This window comes from Amblyraja radiata, chromosome 14, assembly GCF_010909765.2.
Source record: "Amblyraja radiata isolate CabotCenter1 chromosome 14, sAmbRad1.1.pri, whole genome shotgun sequence".
NCBI classification, from domain to species: domain Eukaryota; kingdom Metazoa; phylum Chordata; class Chondrichthyes; order Rajiformes; family Rajidae; genus Amblyraja; species Amblyraja radiata.
In genome coordinates, this window is record NC_045969.1 from 50661540 (window position 1) to 50683455 (window position 21916).

At 45.4% G+C, this 21916-nt stretch overlaps 1 protein-coding gene across 1 annotated transcript; it reads left to right on the forward strand.

Moving 5' to 3' along the window:
• Nucleotides 1-3250: 3250 nt before the first annotated feature.
• On the forward strand, nucleotides 3251-19191 carry LOC116980762 (toll-like receptor 7). Its single transcript, XM_033033333.1, has 2 exons — nucleotides 3251-3440; nucleotides 15422-19191. The coding sequence occupies exons 1-2, from the start codon at nucleotides 3438-3440 to the stop codon at nucleotides 18560-18562; spliced, it is 3144 nt and encodes a 1047-aa protein (XP_032889224.1). The 5' UTR covers nucleotides 3251-3437; the 3' UTR covers nucleotides 18563-19191.
• Nucleotides 19192-21916: the final 2725 nt, after the last annotated feature.

Consider the following 21916-nt stretch of genomic DNA (forward strand, 5'->3'; position numbering starts at 1 on the left):
TCTTCCTGCGATCATGTGGATTAACCCTTGGAGCACTTGCTTCCTCTCTCATTGCAATGTCGTGCTGGTTAGTGAATACGTTACTGTAAATTGCTCCTTGCGGATGTGGCTGGCAGAAAAATTTGTTGGAGTTGAACATATGTGAGAGAAAAGGTGTGTGAAGGGGATTGTTCATAAATTAATGTTCATAAGTGATAGGAGCAGAATTAGGCCATTCGGCCCATCAAGTCTTCTCCACCATTAAATCATGGCTGATCTATCTTTCCCTCTTAACCCCATTCTCCTGCCTTCTCCCCATAACCCCTGACACCCGTACAAATCAAGCATCTGTCTATCTCCGCCTTAAAAATATCCATTGGCTTGGCCCCCTCAAACTTCTGTGGTGACGAATTCCACAGATTCACCACCCTCTGACTAAAGAAATTACTCATCATCTTCCTCAAGGAACATCCTTTAATTCTGATGCTATGACCTCTGGTCTTTGGTGAAATTGCTTTGGAACTCAGCATAGAGCGGATATGCTGAATTGTCTCTTTGTACATCAGCTTGACCCTAAAATGTGCAATTTTCTTTCATACACCATTAGAACAAAATAGCCAACCATAAAAACTCAGACCAATTTAACCATGACTGAAGCCACCAGAATTTGTGTTACCCTTTCCAATATTAATTCATCAAGCACCACAAAGCTATCTCTGGGATGTTGTGCTGTTAACGTCTTTATCCCATCCATTTATTTTTGTTTCCTTCCATCTGTGGTAAGTACTAGAGCAAACCTTTTCCAATATTCTCTTGTGATAAATAAAGAGGAACCATGTTCCAAAACAGGCAGTTACTAGTAAATCCTGGAAATGTGAAATTAAAACAGGAAATGTTAGAAGCACTCAGAAGGTCAGGCAGCAGCTGTGGAGAGAGGAACAGAGGTAACGTTTTAAAAAGTCATCGTCTTTCATCATGGTCTAATTCTCTTGAGAGGTCAATAACCGGAAACATTTACTTGGTGTTTCTGCCCCCCCAAAAAATGCCTGACATTTCCATTTCATTAAAAATTATTTAAGCAAGTTTTTAAATATAGTGTTCTTTAATTGAATCCGTCCTATAATAAGTTTAGTTTAGTTCAGAGATACAGCGTGGAAACAGGCCCTTGGGTCCACCGAGTCCGCACCGGCCAGCGTTCCCCGCACATTAACACACACACATTAGGGACAAATTACACTTATACCAAGCATACAAACCCAAGCCAATTAGCCTACAAACCTGTACATCTTTGGAGTGTAGAACGAAACCGAAGATATTGGAGAAAGCCCATGCGGTCACAGGGAGAACATACAAACTCCGTTGTCGGGATCGAACCCGGGTCTCTGGCGCTGCAAGTGCTGTAAGGCACCAACTCTACCTCTGCGCCACTGCCAAGTTATAACAAGTTTTAATTTTCAAATGATTTGGTATTGGAGGGTCAACAATGTATAGTTGGGCTATGCCGATGTTGATGCTTCAGGCATGTCTCCTCCTTCATCTCATCTTCTCCTTTCAGTTTATCTTAATTTTTTCTTTGTTATATACTTTCCCAGCTCCTCTTTTAAATCATCTTTACTATCATCTGCTCAGTTCAACAAGTACAACTGTGGAGAGGTACAGACAATGGCCCACCTACTGACTTGCGGTGGAGAGGCACGCACTGCGGACGATCCCCACAGAGGCACCGATGTGGCAAAGCGATGGCAGAACGTCTTCTGACACACGAGCGAACGAAAGTTCCAAAATATGAACAGGACCACACACTATCTTATCCATCAATTATTTCCTCTGCAAAATATTTCTACAACCTTAACTTGAATTCGCCAAACACTTTCGCCGCTGCTAATCGAAGCACACTGATATAATATTTGTTCAGAACATTAAATATTAATATTAAACTGACTGATTTTATGCCAAGATTGATGTAATTTGTTTTATTAAGTGTTGAGATAGTTAGGCATCAAATTACCAGCCGTACATTATAACATTTTCACAATTCTTTTTTTTTAGATTAGATTAGATAGCCTTTATTGTCATTCAGACCGAAGTCTGAACGAAATTGAAGCAGTCATACATACAATACAATACAATAAAAAACAACAATAAACACATATTAACATCCACCACAGTGAGCCCACCCAACATCTCCTCACTGTGATGGAGGCAAAAGTCTTAGGTCTCCAGTCTCTTCCCTCCTCTTCTCCTTCTGCGCTGAGGCGATACCCCCCGGGCGATGTTACAACTGTCCCGCGGCTCAAACACCGCGGCCCGGGGTGGTCGAAGCTGCCGCTCACCAGTCCTGCTGACGCAGCCGCTGGCCCGCGGCCGAACCCCGGACTCAGGCCACCGCCGCCAGAACACCGTGCAAGCCACCGGAGCATCGTTCCAGCCCCGAGCCGGATCGCCCTCACGTGAGTGCCGTTACCGTCTCAGCCTCGGGCTGGGCCGCCCCGACTGGGCACCGCTCCTCCCTCGGGCTGGGCCGCCCCGACTGGGCACCGCTCCTCCCTCGGGCTGGGCCGCCCCGACTGGGCACCGCTCCTCCCTCGGGCTGGGCCGCCCCGACTGGGCACCGCTCCTCCCTCGGGCTGGGCCGCCCCGACTGGGCACCGCTTCTCCCTCGGGCTGGGAGCGCCGTACCTCCCCGAGCTCGGCCACTCCGACGGGAGCACCGTTCCTTCCTCGGGCCGGCCGTCCCCACGGTAGCGTCACAGCCCCTCACGGAAGCCCTGTTCCAGCCCCGAGCCGGGCCGTCCTCACGGGAGCGAGCCCAGGGCGAGTCCTGGCGGGCTCTGCCTCCTGAGCCTCGAGGTCGCCAGCTCCGCCATTAGGCCTCAGCGCAGACGGAGGCAGAGAAGGGGAATACGACATAAAAGTCGCATTCCCCCGCAGGGAGAGACAGCAAGCCCCGTTTCAACCCCCCCCCCCCAAACAGAAACTAAAAACCAAAACTAGACTAACCAAAACGAAAATAAACAACCCAAAAAACACAAAACAAACAGGACTGCCGGAGAGCCGCTGCAGCCAGAGCCGCGCCGCCACTAGGAGCCACAAATTCATTCTTTTGTCTGGTTCAAACAATAGACAGCGATGCTGATTGGTGTCAAGAATGTAAAATGCATTAAAAAAGACAGTCACGAACGCACACTAGCAGATTTCTCATGCTATCTTTGGAGAGGCGGAACCAATTGCTGAGTTTCACTTTCGTGCCTATTGTCCAAGTGAAGCCTCATTCAGCGTTACCTTCTTGATGTAGCTGCTCCAAGATCTACAGCAGAATACAGTGCAAACACCTATATTTGCCAATAGGACCAGAAAACGCGGATGTCTTAGTTAATTACACTAAGAATATTCACTCGGTGGTGTTTTAAAAGATGGAAAGTTCCTGAGACAGCTGCGATCTCTTTCAACTGAAGAAAATGGTAGGTGCTGTATCACTTCCACTTTTTACAATGTGTTCTTCTTCAGAAGTTTGAATATAATCTATTTTATGTTGTTACTTTTAATTATAATATAATTAATTGTATATTAAGATCGAGCGTGATTTTTGGACCACTATTGCACACAATGTTAAAATAAACATTTTAGCCCTAGTGACAAGTGTATTTTGGCATAGAAATGGGTTTATATCTTAGCAGAACCAATCTCTTTTTGAATGCTGATGTAAGGAATCAATTGCGGAAGAAAATTACGGAAGAAGGATGTCTTAAAGAAACAATTCAGCAAAGAGCATTGTATCATGATGTTTAGGTAATGTTAAGAATGGGGTGAAAATCAGCAGATTTCATCCATGATCTGGCTCATGTTGGTTCATGTTGAATAAAATCAACCAGAGCTTTCTCTGAATATTATTGGTGATTCCTGCTGAAAGGTGTGTGTGTGTGTGTGCGTGTGTGTGTGTGTGTGTGTGTGTGTGTGTGTGTGTGTGTGTGTGTGTGTGTGTGTGTGTGTGTGTGTGTATGTGTGTGTGTGTGTGCGTGAGTGCGCGCGCGCATATATATGTGTGTGTGTGTGTGCGTGGGTGTATACGCATGTGTGAGTGCGTGTGTGTGTGTGTGAGTGCGTGTGTGTGTGTGTGTGTGTGTGTGTGTGTGTGTGTGTGTGTGTGTGTGTGCGTGTGTGAGTGCGCGCGCATGTGTGTGTTTGTGTGGGTGTGCGCGAGCGGGTGTGTACGCATGTGTGTGTGTGTGTGCGCGTGTGTGTGTGCATGGGTATGTGTGTAAGTGTGTGTATATGTGCGTGTTAGTGCATATGTGTGTCTGTATGTGAGTATGCACATGTGTGTGCGTGTGTGTGCTTGCGCATGTGTCTGTGTGTGTGCGTGTGCATCTGTGGGGGGTGGGGAAAGGGGGCAGGTGAAGTTGGGTTAGCGGTCCAGTATTAGCCAACTATCTGATACTTGCTGTCTCAACCAATATGAGAAGTATTGTAACAATAAACAGCAGATGCTGGAATTTCAGTGGGTCAGGCAACATCTTTGGAGGATGTGGATCAGTGATATTTTGGGTGTGACCCATCTTCAAACTGATTGTAGTAGGAGAGAGAAAATCAAACACAGATTTCACTGAACAATGTTGGCGATTCCTGCTGAAAGGTGTATGTTTGTATGTGTGTGTGTATGTGTGATTGTATGTGTATAGGTGTGTTTGTGTGTGTATATGTGTGTCTGTATGTTTTTTTTGTGTGTGTGTGTGTGTGTGCATGTGCGTGTGAGTATGAGTGTGAGCAAGTGTGTGCGGGTGTGTGTGTCAGTGTGCATGTGTGAGAGAGCGTGCGCGGGTGTATGTACGCATGTGTGTGTGTATGTGTGTGTTAGTGCATGAGTGTGTGTGCATGTTAGTGTGTGAGTGTGTGTGCATGCATCTGTGTGTGTGTGTGTGTGCATGCATCATGCATTTGCGTGTGTGTGTCTGTGTCTGAGTGTGTGGGTGTGTGTGTCCATGTGTGTGTGTGTGTGCGCATGTGTGAGTGTGTGTATGTGTTGATGTGTGAGTGTGAGCAAGTGTGTGTGGGTGTATGTACATGTGTGTGTGTGTGAGAGAGTGTGTGTGTATGTGTGTGTGTGCGTGTGTGTGTGTATGAGTGTGTGTGTTTTACATACATACATACATACATAGACAATAGGTGCAGGAGTAGGCCATTTGGCCCTTCGATCATGGCTGAGCATCCACAATCAGTACCCCGTTCCTGCCTTCTCCCCATACCCCTTGATTCCGCTAGCCCTAAGAGCTCTTTCTAAACCTCTTTTGAAAGCATCCAGTGAATTGGCTTCCACTGCCTTCTGAGGCAGAGAATTCCACAAATTCACAACTCTCTATGTGAAAAAGTTTTTTCTCATCTCAGTTCTAAATGGCCGACCCTTATTCTTAAACTGTGGCCCCTGGTTCTGGACTCCACCAACATTGGGAACATATTTCCTGCAGCTAGCGTGTCCAATCCCTTAATAATTTTACATGTTTCTATAAGTTCCCAGCTCATTCTTCTAAATTCCAGTGAATACAAGCCCAGCCGCTCCATTCTTTCATCATATGGCAGTCCTGCCATCCTGAGTGTGTGTGCGTGTTAGTGCATGAATGTATGTGCGTGTTAGTGCGTGAGTGTGTGTACATGCGCCTGTGTATGTGTCTGTGTATGTCTGCGTGCTCGTGTGTGTGTGTGCATGTGTGTGTTCGTATGTGTGCATGCATGCGTGCAGTGTGTATGTCTGGAGGGGGGAAGAGGGGAGAGGAGGCAGGTTACCAGCCCAGAGCTGGCCATCTATCTACTGCAGATGCTGAAATGATGCCTAAAATACAAAGTGCTGGGGTAACTCAGCGGATCAGCAGCATCTTTGGAGAACGTGAGTCAGTGACATTTTGAGTTGGACCCCTTCTTCAGATTGATGGTAGTAGGGGAGAGAAAGCTGGAGAGGAGGCAGGGCTCTGCTGAAGCTGTGAAAGTGCTAGGTGGTACAGGAGAAGGAAGGTTTGATTTGCAGATGGGAGGGCAAAGGCTACACAAGCCTGACAAAAGGAGACACAAGAATGACAAAAGGGTGCCAATAGGGCACGAATGGAGACTAAGGCAAAAGAGAGAATAGTATTTACTTGGCCAGAGTTCTACAAGTCCTCTAGTGTTGTATCTCTTAACAAGGTATCATCTTATAAAACAGTAGTACGTGGATTTTATCTCTGTGCATAAAAAGAAAACATAATATTTGGTCAAATTATTCCTGATAGAAATCAGTTTGCTAAATTGTTTCGCCTGTAATATGCACGGCTTAAGGAAACTATTTACAAACCTAAAATTCACAGTTTCAATCATTTTGTGTATAACTATTAAGAATACTCACTAACTAACTCAAAGAAAGGTATAAAACTAACTCCAACTGACTGACTAACTCCAAGAAAGGTATAAAATAAAGCAGATTATTATGACTGAATGGACATTTTTTTGTAATCACTGAATAACTTATTCAACATTGACCAGTGTGGCGACTGCCTTCTGATGTTGGATACATTATACCAATTTAGCATTTTGTGTTTATCATGAGATGAATTCTGGATATAAAATTGTGCAATTTCTATTTTTATGTAAAAAATATTTCAGTCCAATATTTTACCCAATATCAAAGTCCTTGCGAGTTTTCCAAAGAATGATAGCCTTGTGTGTGATTCAATCTAGTTCCAAGTTAGTACAGTGTAAAAGTTTATGCAAAATCAAATATTTTATTGCGTGAGGCTCCAATTACTAATTAATTATTTTGAACCCAATTACTGCAATGGGTTCTGGATCAGATTCATTGATAGAGGTAGACTTGTTTTATAATGACACTATCTTTTTGTTGGTGAATTTAATGATTATCACGTCAGGGTATAGTGACACTGAAAAATGATACAATTTCCACAATTAAAAGACAATATGCAAATCAATCTTGCACCACTGGTACGGCACCTTCCTATTTTTTCACATCATCTATCCTTTGTACTCTCCTAGTAGACGGCTTTACATAATAGGTTTCTATCTACAATGAATCAGATTGGGACTGTCCAAGTAGACCACACCAAGACTCCTGCACCACCAGAAGAGACTGCTTTGAAACCAAGTCATGGGTGAATGTAATTTACTAATTCTTAGAGTCATAGAGTGATTCAGTGTAGAAACTGGCCCTTGGCCAAACATGTCCCAGCTACACCAGTCCCACCTGCCAGCATTTGGTCCATATCTCTCCAAACGTGTCCTATCCGTGTTTCCTATTTCCTTCACTCCATAGATAGCCTATTTCCTTCACTCCATAGATGCTGCTGCACCCGCTGAGTTTCTCCAGCTTTTTTGTGTACCTGTCCTATCCATGTGCCTGTCTAAGTACATGTACATGATAAACACAACATTCCAGCAAATGTTACTTGTTAAAACATCTTGAGATATTGACAATGTAGGTAGACTTGTTCCAGTCAACCAAACAGGTGGATCGTCAGTTGAACTAAACATACTCTCATAGTTATTAGGTACAATTTTTTTCATGAGATGTCAATGGGGTTGACCAACAGAGGTTAACAGGATTATAGGCAGTGAGAAACTGATACAGCACATATACAGAGAGATCCTTCAGTTTATTGAGCCTGCGTGTGGCTCTTGGGTGGCACTATCTAATTCATTCTTTACCTGTTCTGTTTTTCATACTTTTCTCTTCCTCATAATGCTTTCAAAGTTCTTATCCACTTCTCCACTGAACGTTACTACCGCTTTGTTACTACCTGTAACCTTTCATCTAGTCTGGTGTACTCTGGATCACAATAACTTGCTGTTAAAGGATATTATTTGTGACTGCAAAATGTAAAAATGCAGATGCTGGACATTTTAGTTATTGTTACAGACAGGTCCGAGATCCTTTGATTATTTTTTAAATCTGTCTCTCTTTATATTGATGCTGTTTGACCTGCTTAGTGTTTCTAGTGATTTATGTTTATATTGCAGAGTAGACTAAGTGGGGCCCGTTGGGTCTCACGTTCACACGGGAGGGCTGGTCCCCCAATGCAATATTCCACATGGACAGGTTTCCAGAGGGCTAGTATGGACATTGTGGGCCGAATGAATTATTGGGCTGGCAGCTCAGTCGCTCAGGCCTGGTGGGCTGGCAGCTTAGTCACTCAGGCCTGGTGGGCATGGCAGCTCAGTCACTCAAGCCTGGTGTGCTGGCAGCTCAGTCGCTCAAGCCTGGTGGGCTGGCAGCTCAGTCACTGAGGCCTGGTGGGCTGGCAGCTCAGAAATTGCCAGAAATTCTGCCCAAAACAGGTGAGAGACTCTGTGAGAGAGAAGGGGGAGAGGGTGGAGAATCAATTTTAGACATTTTTCATCTTTTGCTGCAGATCACAGCAATGAAGGAGGAAAGTCTATCCTGGCCTGGATCTCACAGTGAACCAATGAAGGGAGGGAGAACAATATTGGGGTGAGGTTTAATGCTTGCAGGGGGAAGCATTACGGATGGGCCGAAGGGACTTATTCTGGGCTAGTACAGACCTGACAGGCTGAAGGGGCTCTTTTAAAAAGAAAATCAGTGAAATCTCAGTGAAAGGCACTTTTCCTGGACTTTTCCTGGCCTGGCATGGTCCTTTTGGGCCAAAATGCTCCTGCTGTGCTAATATGGGCATTTTGGGCAAAAGGGACTGGTTTCTCGGCTAAGTGGGGCCGTGTGAGTCGAAATTAGTGGTTTCAGGCAGGCCAAACAACTCATTTCATTTCATTTCCATTTCAATTTCAAGCACAAGGCAGGCCAAACAGCTCATTGCATTTTCATTTAATTTCCATTTCCATTGCAGTTTCAAGCACAAGGCAGGCAAAACAGCTCATTGCACTTTCATTTAATTTCCATTGCCATCGCAATTTCAAGCACAGGGCAGGCAAAACAGCTCATTGCATTTTCATTTCATTTCCATTACCATTGCAGTTTCAAGCACAGGGCAGGCCAAACAGCTCATTGCATTTTCATTTCATTTCCATTGCCATTGCCGTTTCAAGCACAGGGCAGGCCAAATATCTCATTGCATCTTCATTTCATTTCCATTGCCATTGCAGCTTCAAGGACAGGGCAGGCCAAACCACTCTTTTCATTTTCATTAAGGGCTAACAAGTCATTTATTGCAAGTACATTGCAGATTCACAGTTCAGTTGATTCACAGCTTAGAATGAGAGTCGTGGCCTCTGCCTCGCGATCTTGCAGAGTGACTGAGTCATTTACAGGCATCCAGGGTTGTATAATCCTGCCTCCCCCCCCCCCCCCCCAGAAGGGGCAGTACCTTCATTGCAGTGATTGACAGGCGAGAGGATCTCAAGGTTTTTTAAACACTCATAACTTTTTTATTTTTAATTGATGGGAAAAATCCTCAGGGCCTGCTCAGCGGAGGAGAACTGTGCGTAAAATGGCCAAAAGTCATAGCGATATATGGTAGCGATTTTTCTAAAATCAATATACAGCGCAGACAGGAAGTGGTCAAGATGACACTTTTAATTATATAGATGTCCCAGCAATTGTAGTTTGTTTTTATTATTTTCATTAGGAAGAAATATCTTAACACGGCAAGTTGTTGGATTTTCTGTTTTTTAATTGTCCTTGATTTGTCTGGTTTCCTTGCAGAACACCAAAATTTGTTTCTCCCCGCAACATCGATTTCACGAGTGGAATCAGTTTATTTTTATCTATTGTATCATCTTTTGTAAAAAATACTGATCTAAGCATTTCCCTCAAATCTCTACCCACACTTCCCCAATCTTACAATATAAACTATGGCTTGTCTTGGTTTAAATCTCATCGGGGCCATCATTCTAGAGTTGTAGAGTGATACAGCGTGGAAACAGGCCCTTTGGCCCAACTTGTCCACACCAGCCAACATGTCCCAGCTACATTAGTGTCACCTGCCTGTGTTTGCTCCATATCCCTCCAAACCTGTCCTACCCATGTACCTGTCTAACTCTTTCTTAAATGTTGGGATAGTCCCTTCCTCAACTACCTCCTCTGGCAGCTTGTTCCAAATATACACCACCCTTTGTGTGAAAAAGTTACCCCTCAGATTCCTATCAAATCTTTTCCCCTTCACCTTAAACCTATTCCTTGATTCACCTACTCTTGGCAAGAGGCTCTGTGCATCTACCCAATCTATTCCTCTCTTGATTTTATACACCTCAATAAGATCACCCCTCATCCTCCTGTGCTCCAAGGAATAGTCCAGCCTACTCAACCTCTCCCTATAGCTCTGGCAACATCTTCATAAATCTTCTCTGTACCCTTTCCAGTTTTTCCATAACATTGTTTCCATAACATGGTCCTTCCCACAGTACGGCCATCGACCTGAACCAGGGAGATGAGTATTTTGTTAAAATTCTGTATAACTTCCAAGGTTCCAATACAATATGTTCACATTTTTCTCAACCTGTCATGGCCTATTCCAAACAAATCTTGCATTGTTTCTGCAACACCTTTAAAAGTGTATCTAACTGTCTTTACTGTCCAACAACAAATAACTCTTCCATTTTGCAGACATATCTGTCCTTTATAATGGGCCAAGCATGTACTCACAAACGCGGCTTCATATTTTGCATTGTTTAATTTGTTTTTGATGGGCAGGGCATGTCCCTACTCTACCTCCTACCCCTCACTAATCCCCCCACCCTACATCCAACCCCAGACCCAACTTGTATACCTCTTGTTGGACTTATGCTCTTAGTCCCTCAGTTCAGCTAACAGAATAGACCCATAGTCTTAGAATCATGAATTTGGAGAAATGTGAGCAATATTTGGCCCCATATCTGAGGAAAGAAGTGCTGGTGCTGAATAGGGTCCAGAGGAGGTTTACAAGAATGATTCCAGGAACGAGTGGGTTAACATATGATGAGCGTTTGATGGCACTGGGCCTGTACTCACTGGAGTTTAGAAAGATGAGGGGAGACCTCTTTGAAACGTACCAAATAGTGAAAGGCCTGGATAGAGTGGATGTGGTGACAATGTTTTCACTTGTGGGAGAGTTTAGGACCAGAGGTCACAGCCTCAGAATTAAAGGAAGGACATGGGGAGGATTTTTTTTAGTCAGAGGGTGGCGAATCTGTGGAATTCATTGCCACAGAGGCTGCGGAGACCCAGTCAATGGATATTTTTAAGGTCGAGACAGATAGATTCTTGATTAGTATGGGTGTCAAGGGTTATGGGGAGAAGGCAGGAGAATGTTTAGGGGTTTAGAGGAAAAGATAGATCAGTCATGATTGAATAGCGGAGTAGACTTGATGGGCTGAATGGTCGTATTCTGTTCCTATCACATGAACAAACGAATTTATCATGGGAATAGGCCCTTTGGCCCATCGTGATCATGCCAGCCCGTGGGTAGTCATACTCAACACTCAGCCTGGAGCTAGCCATCTCTTAAATGTTATGAGAGTCTCTCCCTCCGGTGTGTTCCAGAGTTTGACCACTCCCTGGTTGAAGAATATCTTCCTCATACCCCTTCAAAACCCCATAACTCTTATCTCTGGTTTTAACCCACCTCTTCCTAGGGGAAGATCTTTTCACAATGTAATATTTCGAGACTCCTTATGCTTCTATATATTTCAGACAAGTTCCCCTTCAGACTTTGTTGCTCTGAAATAAACTACTCATCATATACACTCTTTCCATAGAGCTGAGAAGCTTTAGAAAGCATTAAAGCTGAGGATAGACAAATGTGCTGGAGAAACTCAGCGGGTGCAGCAGCATCTATGGAGCGAAGGAAATAGGCAATGTTTCGGGCCAAAACCCTTCTTCAGACTTCATTAAAGCTGAGGATCCCTGGCAACATCCTGGTGAATCAATTCACTGGTAGTTTATTGTCACATGTATCCAGGTAAAGTGAAATTTGGTGTTACATACAATCCTGTAAAATCATACAGCAGACTTTACCTGGCAGTACACAAAGTGTCGCCATGTTTCAGACCCAAACAAAGTTTCATAAGTTCTTAGTACAGTCTTATCTTCTTGCAGCGGCAACCCAGGCTGCCGGGTCCCTCTTTGTGCACAGCAGCCCCCTGGTCCTGGGTGGTGCAGCCCGCCAGCTCCCTCAACGCCCCCCTCCCCGCCTCTTCTCGACACACTCTCCAATATTGTGATATAACAGAGTGACGCAGCAGGTGGGGCTGCTGCCTCCCACCTCCAGCAGCCCGGGCTCAATCCTGACCTCCAGTTCTATCCACATGGAGTTTGCACACATAGTCCAGCAGTTAGTACCATTGCTGCACAGCAACCCAGAATGTCAGGGGTTATGGGGAGAAGGCAGGGGGATGGGGTTGAGGGGTGATAGATCAGCCATGATTGCATGGCGGAGTGGACTTGATGGGCCGAATGGCCTAATTCAGCCCCTATCACTTATGAACTTATGACGAATCGATCCTAAACTTTGGAGTCATTGGTGCCGATTTCACACGTTGACCCTGTAGGTTTCCTCTGGGTGCTGCAGTTTCCGCCCACATCTCAAAGACTTGCAGGTAGGTAGTTGGGTCACTGTAAAGTTGCTCGAGTGTAGTTGAGCAGCATGAGAAACGAGCGGGTATTTGTTCAGCTAAAGAGAGAGCAGCTAACAGGGAGACAAGTGGGGGAATGGGACTAATGAAATTGCTGAAAGGCAGCATAGACTTGTAGGTGGGAATTTTGTACGATACCCGTACCCTGTATCTGACTGGCACAGACACAAAGTAAAACAGCTCATACAGTAGATCAGTGGTGAGCCTATCGAATAAGTTGGATTATATAACTCGTCTGTACTTGTCGTCTTCCGTTACCTTTGAGACAATACTTAACGTTTTACACCCCGATATGTTAGCACCTATTGTATTACGTTACAGTACCTGACTGAATGGCCTCTTTCTTTAAGGAGCAGTCATAGAGTTATGCAGCATGGAAACGGGCACCTCATGCCCCTGTCCTTCTCCCCAGTTCTGCAAAAGGCACATTTAACTTGACCAAAATGGCCTAGAAGCCTTTACTCAATTTTAATGTCCTGACAGCTCCAATTTGGCCAGAATTAACATTTGGAGTGTGGGAGGAAACCGGAGCACTTGGAGAAATCCGATGGGGTCACAGGGAGAACATACAAACTCCATAAAGACAGCACCTGTAGGCAGGATCAAACCCGGGTTTCTGGCGCTGTCAGACAGCAGCTCTATCACTGCGGCACTGTGCCTGTCCATCTCACGGACCAGTCACCCAACCATTTACTCTGTCTACATTTCATGCTGCCTTGGTTAAGCAGCCAACATAATCGAATACTAGGCCCACCCCCTGTCATTCCTTTGGCTTAAAAGTGTGCACCACCAGAATCAGGAGCAGTTTCTTCCCCTCTGTTATCAAGCTTCTGAATGGTCCTTCCATAAGCTAGGGCAGTGCTTCTTAAACTGGTGAATGGTTCACCCAAGGGTGAATGAAATTATTTTAGGGTGAATTAAACTAGATGGGTGAATGACATAATTTATTTTTTTCTATACTTAAAAAAGGCATTGCCATTAAAGTGGTTAATAAGCTCTTATTGGTTTTAATGGCAGTGGAGCTGGAAATTTGATATGGTTTTTTTTCTCTCTACCTATGGTTTTCTAATTTCAAAGAAGCAGGATATTTCCCAAATTTACTGTAATATAACCTTTTAGAGAATACCATGGTTTTTTGAGCTAGTTTTCCAAGAAAAAAACTGCAGTAATCAAAGCCCGAAAGGGTAGGATGGGGGTGAAGCCCAGTTTAGACGTTGGAATGGTTTTTTATCATTCTAATCAAATTATTTTCTTTAATTAAAGTTTTTTTTTCACTCCTAATTTTCTTTACATATTTTTAGGATGTTCAAAAAGGTTGGATAAAATAAACACTTAAAAAATGTGTTAATTTATGCCATTTGCTCATGTGACAAAATATATTTTAGATATAAAATTATACACAAGAGAGAATAAGACGAAAATTACCAAAAAAAACATAAGGAAATTTAGTCGAGGATGAATGAAATGTTGTGATAAAGACTCAAGGGTGAATGACACTGAAATAATTTAAGAAGCTCTGAGCTAGGGTACTGTCCGATTCACCTCTACCACATTGGACAGAGAGTGGTGAATCTGTGGAATTCTCTGCCACAGAAGGTAGTTGAGACCAGTCCATTGGCTAGATTTAAGAGGGAGTTAGATGTGGCCCTTGTGGCTAAAGGGATCTGGGGGTATGGAGAGAAGGCAAGTGTGGGATATTGATTTGGATGATCAGCCATGATCATATTGAATGGCGGTGCAGGCTCGAAGGGCCGAATGGCCTACTCCTGCACCTATTTTCTATGTCTATGTCTATGACTTTGTCTTTGGAACTGATGCGCTGCAATGCTGAGAACTATATTCTGTATCTTCCCCTTTGCTCTACCTATTGTACTTGATTTTGACTTGATTGCATTTATGTATGTTATTATGTGATCTGGTTGCATTACAAGCAAAACAAAGCTTTTCTTTGTACATAACAATAATATATCTAAACCTGAACCATTCTTTGTCCCAGTTCCCCAGCAGAGAGCTAAATCCCGCTGTAATCTTGGATAACCCTTCATCTTGAGTAGTTGAAATTGAAGGGTTAAGTGGAGTGTGGGGAGAAATGGTAACATTAGGTGTAAGATGAGTGGAGATGGGTGTTTTGGGAGTGCTTGCGGTTTGTGATATCTGTGCAGTTGGCATCAACATCTCGACCAACGTGTCCTTCATAGATACATAGATACATAGATAGACAATAGGTGCAGGAGTAGACCATTCGGCACCTCGAGCCAGCACCGCCATTCAATGTGATCATGGCTGATCATCCACAATCAGAACCCCGTTTCTCCCCATACCTCTTGATTCCGCTAGCCCTAAGAGCTCTATCTAACTCTTTTTTGAATGCATCCAGTGAATCGGCCTCCACTGCCTTCTAAGGCAGAGATTTCCCCAAATTCACAACTCTCTGTGTGAAAAAGTTTTTCCTCATCTCAGTCCTAAATGTTATTCTTCAACTGTGGCCCCTGGTTCTGGACTTTCCCAACATCGGGAACATTTTACCTGTTTCTACTCTCTCCAATCCTCTAAGAATGTTTTATGTTTCTATAAGATCCCGGCTCATCCTTCTAAATTCCAGTGAATACAAGCCCAGTCGATCCGTTCTTTCATCATACATCAGTCCCATCATCCCTGGAATTAACCTGGTGAACCTACGCTGCACTCCCTCAATAGCTAGAATGTCCTTCCTCAAATTCGGAGACCAAAACTGCGCACAATAGTTCAGGTGGTCTCACCAGTGAGTGCCCTGTACAACTGCAGTAGGACCTCCTTGCTCCTATACTCAACTTAGCTCGCAATGAAGATCCTTCATCAACCTGAACCAGTAGTCGCTTCAATCGTCTTTTTCTTTCTATTGCAGGTCGCAGTGAATGTCACGTTGCATTTAATGCTTTACCTCCTCTCTCTGTGGACTCGGGTGTCAACCGAATGGTTTCCCAAAAGCCTCCCGTGCGACGTGATGCAGCGCGACACAGAGGTGGTGGTGGACTGCAGCGAGCGCCAGCTGACCAGCGTTCCCACCGGCTTCCCCTCCAACTCCACCAACATCACGCTCACCATCAATCACATCTCACAGGTGACCTCCTTCTCCTTCTCCGGCCTGAATAACCTGACGGAGATTGACCTCAGGTGTAACTGCGTGCCCGTCAGACTTGGCCCCAAAGATCGGGTGTGCACCAAGCCCCCGAGAGTGGCGAGAGGAGCCCTCTCCTCTCTGCCAGCATTGAGGTCCTTGTATTTGGATGGGAACCAATTGGCCCGAATACCTCAAGGGCTGCCCCGCACTCTCACTCTGCTCAGCTTGGAGGCCAACAGCATCTTCTCACTGGGCAAGGCCAACTTTACGGAGCTGGGCGACTTGGAGAGCATCTACCTTGGCCAGAACTGCTACTACCGCAACCCTTGTAACACTAGCTACCAGATTGAGAGGGATGCCTTCTACACTCTGAGTCGCCTTGAGGTGCTGTCTCTCAAGGACAATAACCTGACCCACGTTCCCCAGAGACTGCCTCGGAGTTTAAGGCAGCTTTTTCTGTACAACAACAGGATTCGGCGCGTCGAAGATATCGATTTCGCCGAGTTGGTCGAATTGGAAATTCTAGACTTGAGCGGGAATTGCCCCCGCTGCTACAATGCACCATTCCCTTGCCAGCCCTGTCATGACCCCAGTTATTTATTGATCTCTCCTAACGCTTTCCAGGCACTGCGAAAGTTGAAGATCCTGCGGCTTCAGAGTAACTGTCTGACGGCCGTGCTAAGCTCTTGGTTCAGATATACCACCAACCTGAAAATGCTGGACCTCTCTCAGAATTTCCTGGTGAAGGAAATAGCCACGGCTTCATTCTTAAAATACCTCGGCAGCTTAGAGGGGTTAGACATGTCCTTCAACTTCGAACTGAAGGTGTACCACGAGTATCTGAATCTGTCCTCCACTTTCTCACATCTGCGGTCCCTCCAGAGCCTGAAGCTCCGGGGCTACGTGTTTAAGGATCTGACGATGGACAACATGAGGCCCCTGCTGCAGCTCACTCAGCTCAAGCTCCTGGACTTGGGCATCAACTTCATCAAGTTGGCCGATCTCCAGATCTTCAGCCGGCTGCCCGCCCTGCAAATCATGGACCTCTCGGAGAACAAGATCTCGCCCTCCTCCACCCAGGGCGAGACGGGCTCATGCCGGCCGAGTGGCCACTCGCAGCCGGGCGCCGACTCGTTTTACGGATTCCCCAACCAGGAGAGTTATTTCCGCTACGACAAGTTCGGCCGGAGCTGCAAGTCGAAGGACAAAGAGTATTACCACCTCTCGCCGGTGAGCTACAACGAGTGCAACCGCCACCGCTCCACCTTGGACCTCAGCAGGAACAACATCTTCTACATCAGCCCGGCGCAGTTCGACAACCTCTCGTTCATCAAGTGTCTCAACCTGTCGGGCAATGCCCTCAGCCAGACCCTGAATGGTTCCGAGTTCCTTTCCCTCCCTCACCTGCGCTACCTGGACCTCTCCAACAACCGCATCGACCTCCTCTACGAGTCCGCCTTTCAGGAGCTGCAGGAACTTCAAGTGCTAGACCTCAGCAACAACAACCACTATTTCCAGATGGAAGGGTTGACTCACAGATTAAACTTCATCCACACCCTCACCAATCTCTCCAAGCTGATCATGAGCGAGAATGACATCTACACCTCAGCCGACTCGCAACTGAGGAGCAATTCGCTGAGCGTGCTGGAGTTCCGGGACAACCAGTTGAATTACATGTGGAGCGACGGCAATTACATGTACATTGAGTTCTTTGAGAACCTCTCCAACCTGAGCCGCCTCGACCTCTCGGGCAATAGACTCGCGTTCATGCCGCACGACGTGTTTGACCACCTGCCCCCGCTACTCAAGGAGCTTGTGCTGAGCGGTAACCAGCTGCGGAGCTTCAACTGGGGCAGGCTTTACCTGCTAGTCCGGTTGGAGCTGCTGGACCTCGGTAGCAACCTGTTGACCACGGTGCCTCGCATGCTGTCCAACTGCACCCAGACCCTGCGCGTCTTCAACCTCACCCGCAACCAGATCTCCAGGCTGACCAAGGACTTCCTGCTGGACATGACCTCCCTGCAGTACCTGGATCTCAGCTACAACAACCTGAAGACCGTCCGGGCCTCCAGTTTCCCGGACAGCGCCATCAAACACCTTCGGGAGCTGCGGCTAAGCGGCAACCACTTTCTCTGCACCTGCGACGCCAGGTGGTTTGTGTGGTGGATCAACCAGACCACGGTCTACATCCCTCGCCTAGTCACCGATGTTACCTGCGCCTCCCCCAAAGCCCACAGAGGCCACGGTGTCGTCTTAGTGGACCTGCACTCCTGCGAGTTGGACTACCTGGGCATTGGCCTCTACACTTTCTCCGCCTTCATCACCCTCTTGCTCCTGGTGACCTCTATCGCCGGTCGCCTGTTCGGCTGGGACGTTTGGTACATCTACCACTTCTGCAAGGCCAAGTTCAAAGGCTACCACTCCATACCCAATGTCAAGGCGGAGTACGGGGCGTTTGTTGCTTATGACACCCGGGACAAGGCAGTGTCCGAATGGATTCTCAAGGAGTTGATCGACAATTTGGAAGAACGAGGGGAGCGACGATTCTCCCTGTGTTTGGAAGAAAGAGACTGGGTCCCGGGGAAACTTGTGATGGACAACCTGTCCCAGAGCATTCACCAAAGCAGGAAAACCATTTTTGTCCTCACCGACTGTTACGTGAGCACGGGGAACTTTAGAATTGCCTTCCACATGGCTCACCAGCGGTTGCTGGATGAGAAGGTTGACGTGATCATCTTTGTTTTGCTAGAAAGGGTCTTGCAACACTCCAAGTACGTAAGGCTGAGAAAGAGACTGTGCAAGAACTCGGTCTTGGCGTGGCCTTCTAACCGGCGCGCCCAGCCCCTGTTCTGGCAGCGCCTGAGAAATGCATTAACCACAGACAACTACCCGCAATACACCAATCTCTTCAGTGACATTATATAACGTAGACCAGAAACTGCCTAGTTTACATTAGGGAGAAGCTATTATCTAACAAACTCGATGTACCATCTAACATCGGTCATTGTTTTCCTTCATTTACTGCAAACACACAGGGAGATGGCAAGGCCATTCCTCCTGCTTTATGTGCAATTTCGGGTCTCCTTAACGAAGAAAGGGAACACTTGCTTTGGAGGGTAGTGCAATAAGGGTCCAGCAGTCTGATTACAGTGATGCCAGGACTGCCCATTGAGGAGAGATTGGGTTAACTAGGTCAGTATTCACCTGAGTCCAGAAATGAGAGTCTACTTTGTTGAAATCTATCAAATTCTGACAGCCTTGACAGGGAAGATTTTTCTCTTCTCCTGCAGTCTGGATTAAAGAGTCGTCATATCTGGATAATTAGATAAGACATTCTGGACTGAGATGAGAAGTTTCCACACTCAGAGGACTGTGAACCTGTGGAGTTATCTACCACAGAGATAGTGAAGACCAAGTCTGTTAAATATGTTCAGCTGTAGATTTCAAGAGTCAAGAGAGTGTTATTGTCATATGTCGCAGACAGAACAATGAAATTCTTACTTGCAGCAGAACAACAGAATATGTAAACATAGTACACTGTAAACAATATAATAAATGAGAAAAAAAGTACTGTGTGTGTATAGATACATACACACACATATACTCACATGCACACACATACACACATTATATATGTACACATTCGCACGCACACATACATACACATAAAAATCAAACCATAATAGTGCAAAGAGATAAAACCGATGCCCCCAAGTCTATGTAGTTCAGAGTTTATTGGAGGTTGTAGTGTTTAATAGCCTGATGGCTGTAGAGAAGAAGCTGTTCCTGAACCTGGACGTAACAGTTTTCAGGCTCCTGTACCTTCTTCCCGATGGCAGGGGTGAAATGAGTGTGTGGCCAGGGTGATGATGCTGGATGCCTTTTGGAGGCAGCAGCTCCTGTAACTCCCTTTGATGGTGGGGAGTTCAGAACCTGCGATGGACTGGGCAGTGGTCACAACTTTCTGCAGTCTTCTTTGCTCCTGGGCTTTTAAGTTGCCGAACCAGGCCATGATGCAATCAGTCAATATGCTCTCCACTGTACACTTGTAGATGTCCAGCATCTACGGGTAATGGGAGGGAGTCGGAATGTGATAATGATATACAAGATTCACCATGATTGTACTGCATGGTATTGCTGGCTCAAATACCATATTTTCTATGATTAATGTGTTTACCCCAAACAGTGTAAGGGTAGAAAAGGAAAGTAAATACAACTGCAAATATTGAAAACTAAAACAAAAATAGAAATACTGAAAGAGCTGAGCTGATCAAACTCTGATACCTCCCCATTCTGTTGTGGGGTAGACTGCAACTGCCTCCCCCCCCCCCCCCCCCCCCCCCCCCCACCCCCACCCCAATCTTTGCACATCCCCAATCCTTTCCCACTCGTCACTTTAATTTTGTGTTTTTATGACTGTTGGCAGATCAATTCCCCTCCTGGGATAAATAAAGTTCTATCGTATCGTATTGGCCAGTACCATCTGTGAAAAGAGGGACCAATTCATGTTACAGGTTGAAGATTTAAAAGTACTGTATTTGAATGCACGAAGTATAAGAAGTAAAGTAGATGAGCTTGAGGCTCAGATAGAGGTTGGTAGATATGACATTGTGGGGATTACCGAGACGTGGCTGCAGGAGGATCAGGTCTGGGAACTTAATATTCAGGGTTATACAGTCTATAGAAAGGACAGGCAGGTGGGCAGAGGAGGGGGGGTAGCTCTTCTGGTGAGGGATGGAATTCAGTCCCTTGCGAGGGAAGACATGGGGACTGACGAGGTAGAGTCACTGTGGATTGAGTTGAGGAATTGCAAAGGCAAGAAGACACTAATTGGTGTTATCTACAGACCCCCAAATAGTAGCCCGGATGTAAGGTGTAAGTTGCAGCAGGAGTTAAAACTGGCATGTAACAAACTGACATGCCACTGTGGTGATGGGGGAGTTAAAACTGGCATGCCACTGTGGTGATAGGGGATTTCAATATGCAGGTAGACTGGGAAAAACAGGTTGGTTCAGGACCCCAAGAAAGAGAGTTTGTAGAGTGCCTCCGAGTTGGATTCTTAGAGCAGCTTGTAATGGAGCCGACCAGAGAAAAGGCAATTCTGGATTTCGTGTTGTCCAAAGAACCAAATTTGATAAAGAGAACTCGAGGTAAAGGAACCGCTTGGAGGTAGTGATCATAATATGATTAGTTTTAATCTGCAATTTGAGAAGGAGAAGGTTAAATCAGAAGTGGCAGTGATGCACTTGAACAAAGGGGATTATGAAGGCATGAGAGAGGAGCTGGCCAAGGTAAGGGAAAGGGATACTAGCAGGAACAACGGTGGAACAGCAATGGCAGGAATTTCTGGGCATAATCCGGAAGATGCAGGATCATTTCATTTCAAAAAGGAAGAAAGATTTTAAGGGGAGTAGGAGGCAACCGTGGCTGACTATAGAAGTTAGGGATAGAATAAAACTAAAAGAAAAGATGTATAACACAGCAAAGAGTAGCCGGAAGCCAGAGGATTGGGAAACTTGGGCAGGAATGAAAAGAAGGACAGTAAAAGCGTCTTTAGATATGTTAAAGGAAAACGAATAGCAAAGTTAAATGTATTACATTTCTGTATGGTATTATGTGATCTGGTTGCATTACATGCAAAACAAAGCTTTTCTCTGTACATAACAATAATAAATCTCAAAGTCTCAAATCTCAAAGTCACTCTCAAAGTCAAATGTGGGTCCCTTGAAGGCAGACACGGGTGAAATTATTATGGGTATCAAGGAAATGGCAGAAGAGTTGAACAGGTACTTCGGATCTGTCTTCACTAAGGAAGACACAAACAATCTATCAGATGTACTGGAGGACAGAGGATCTAAGGGGGTCAAGGAACTGAAATAAATTTTCATTAGGCAAGAAATAGTATTGGGTAGGCTAATGGGACTGAAGGATGATAAATCCCCTGGGCCTGATTGACTGCATCCCAGGGTCCTCAGGGAGGTGGCTCTGGAAATAGTGGACGCATTGGTGATCATTTTCCAATGTTCAATATATTCAGGATCAGTTCCTGTGGATTGGAGGATAGCTAATGTTATCCCACTTTTCAAGAAAGGAGCGAGAGAGAAAACGGGGAATTACAGACCAGTTAGCCTGACTTCGGTGGTGGGAAAGATGCTGGAATCTATTATTAAAGAGGTAATAATGTGGCATTTGGATAGCAATAAAATGATTAGTCCAAGTCAACATGGATTTATGAAAGGAAAATCATGCTTGACTAAACTTCTGGAATTTTTTGAGGAT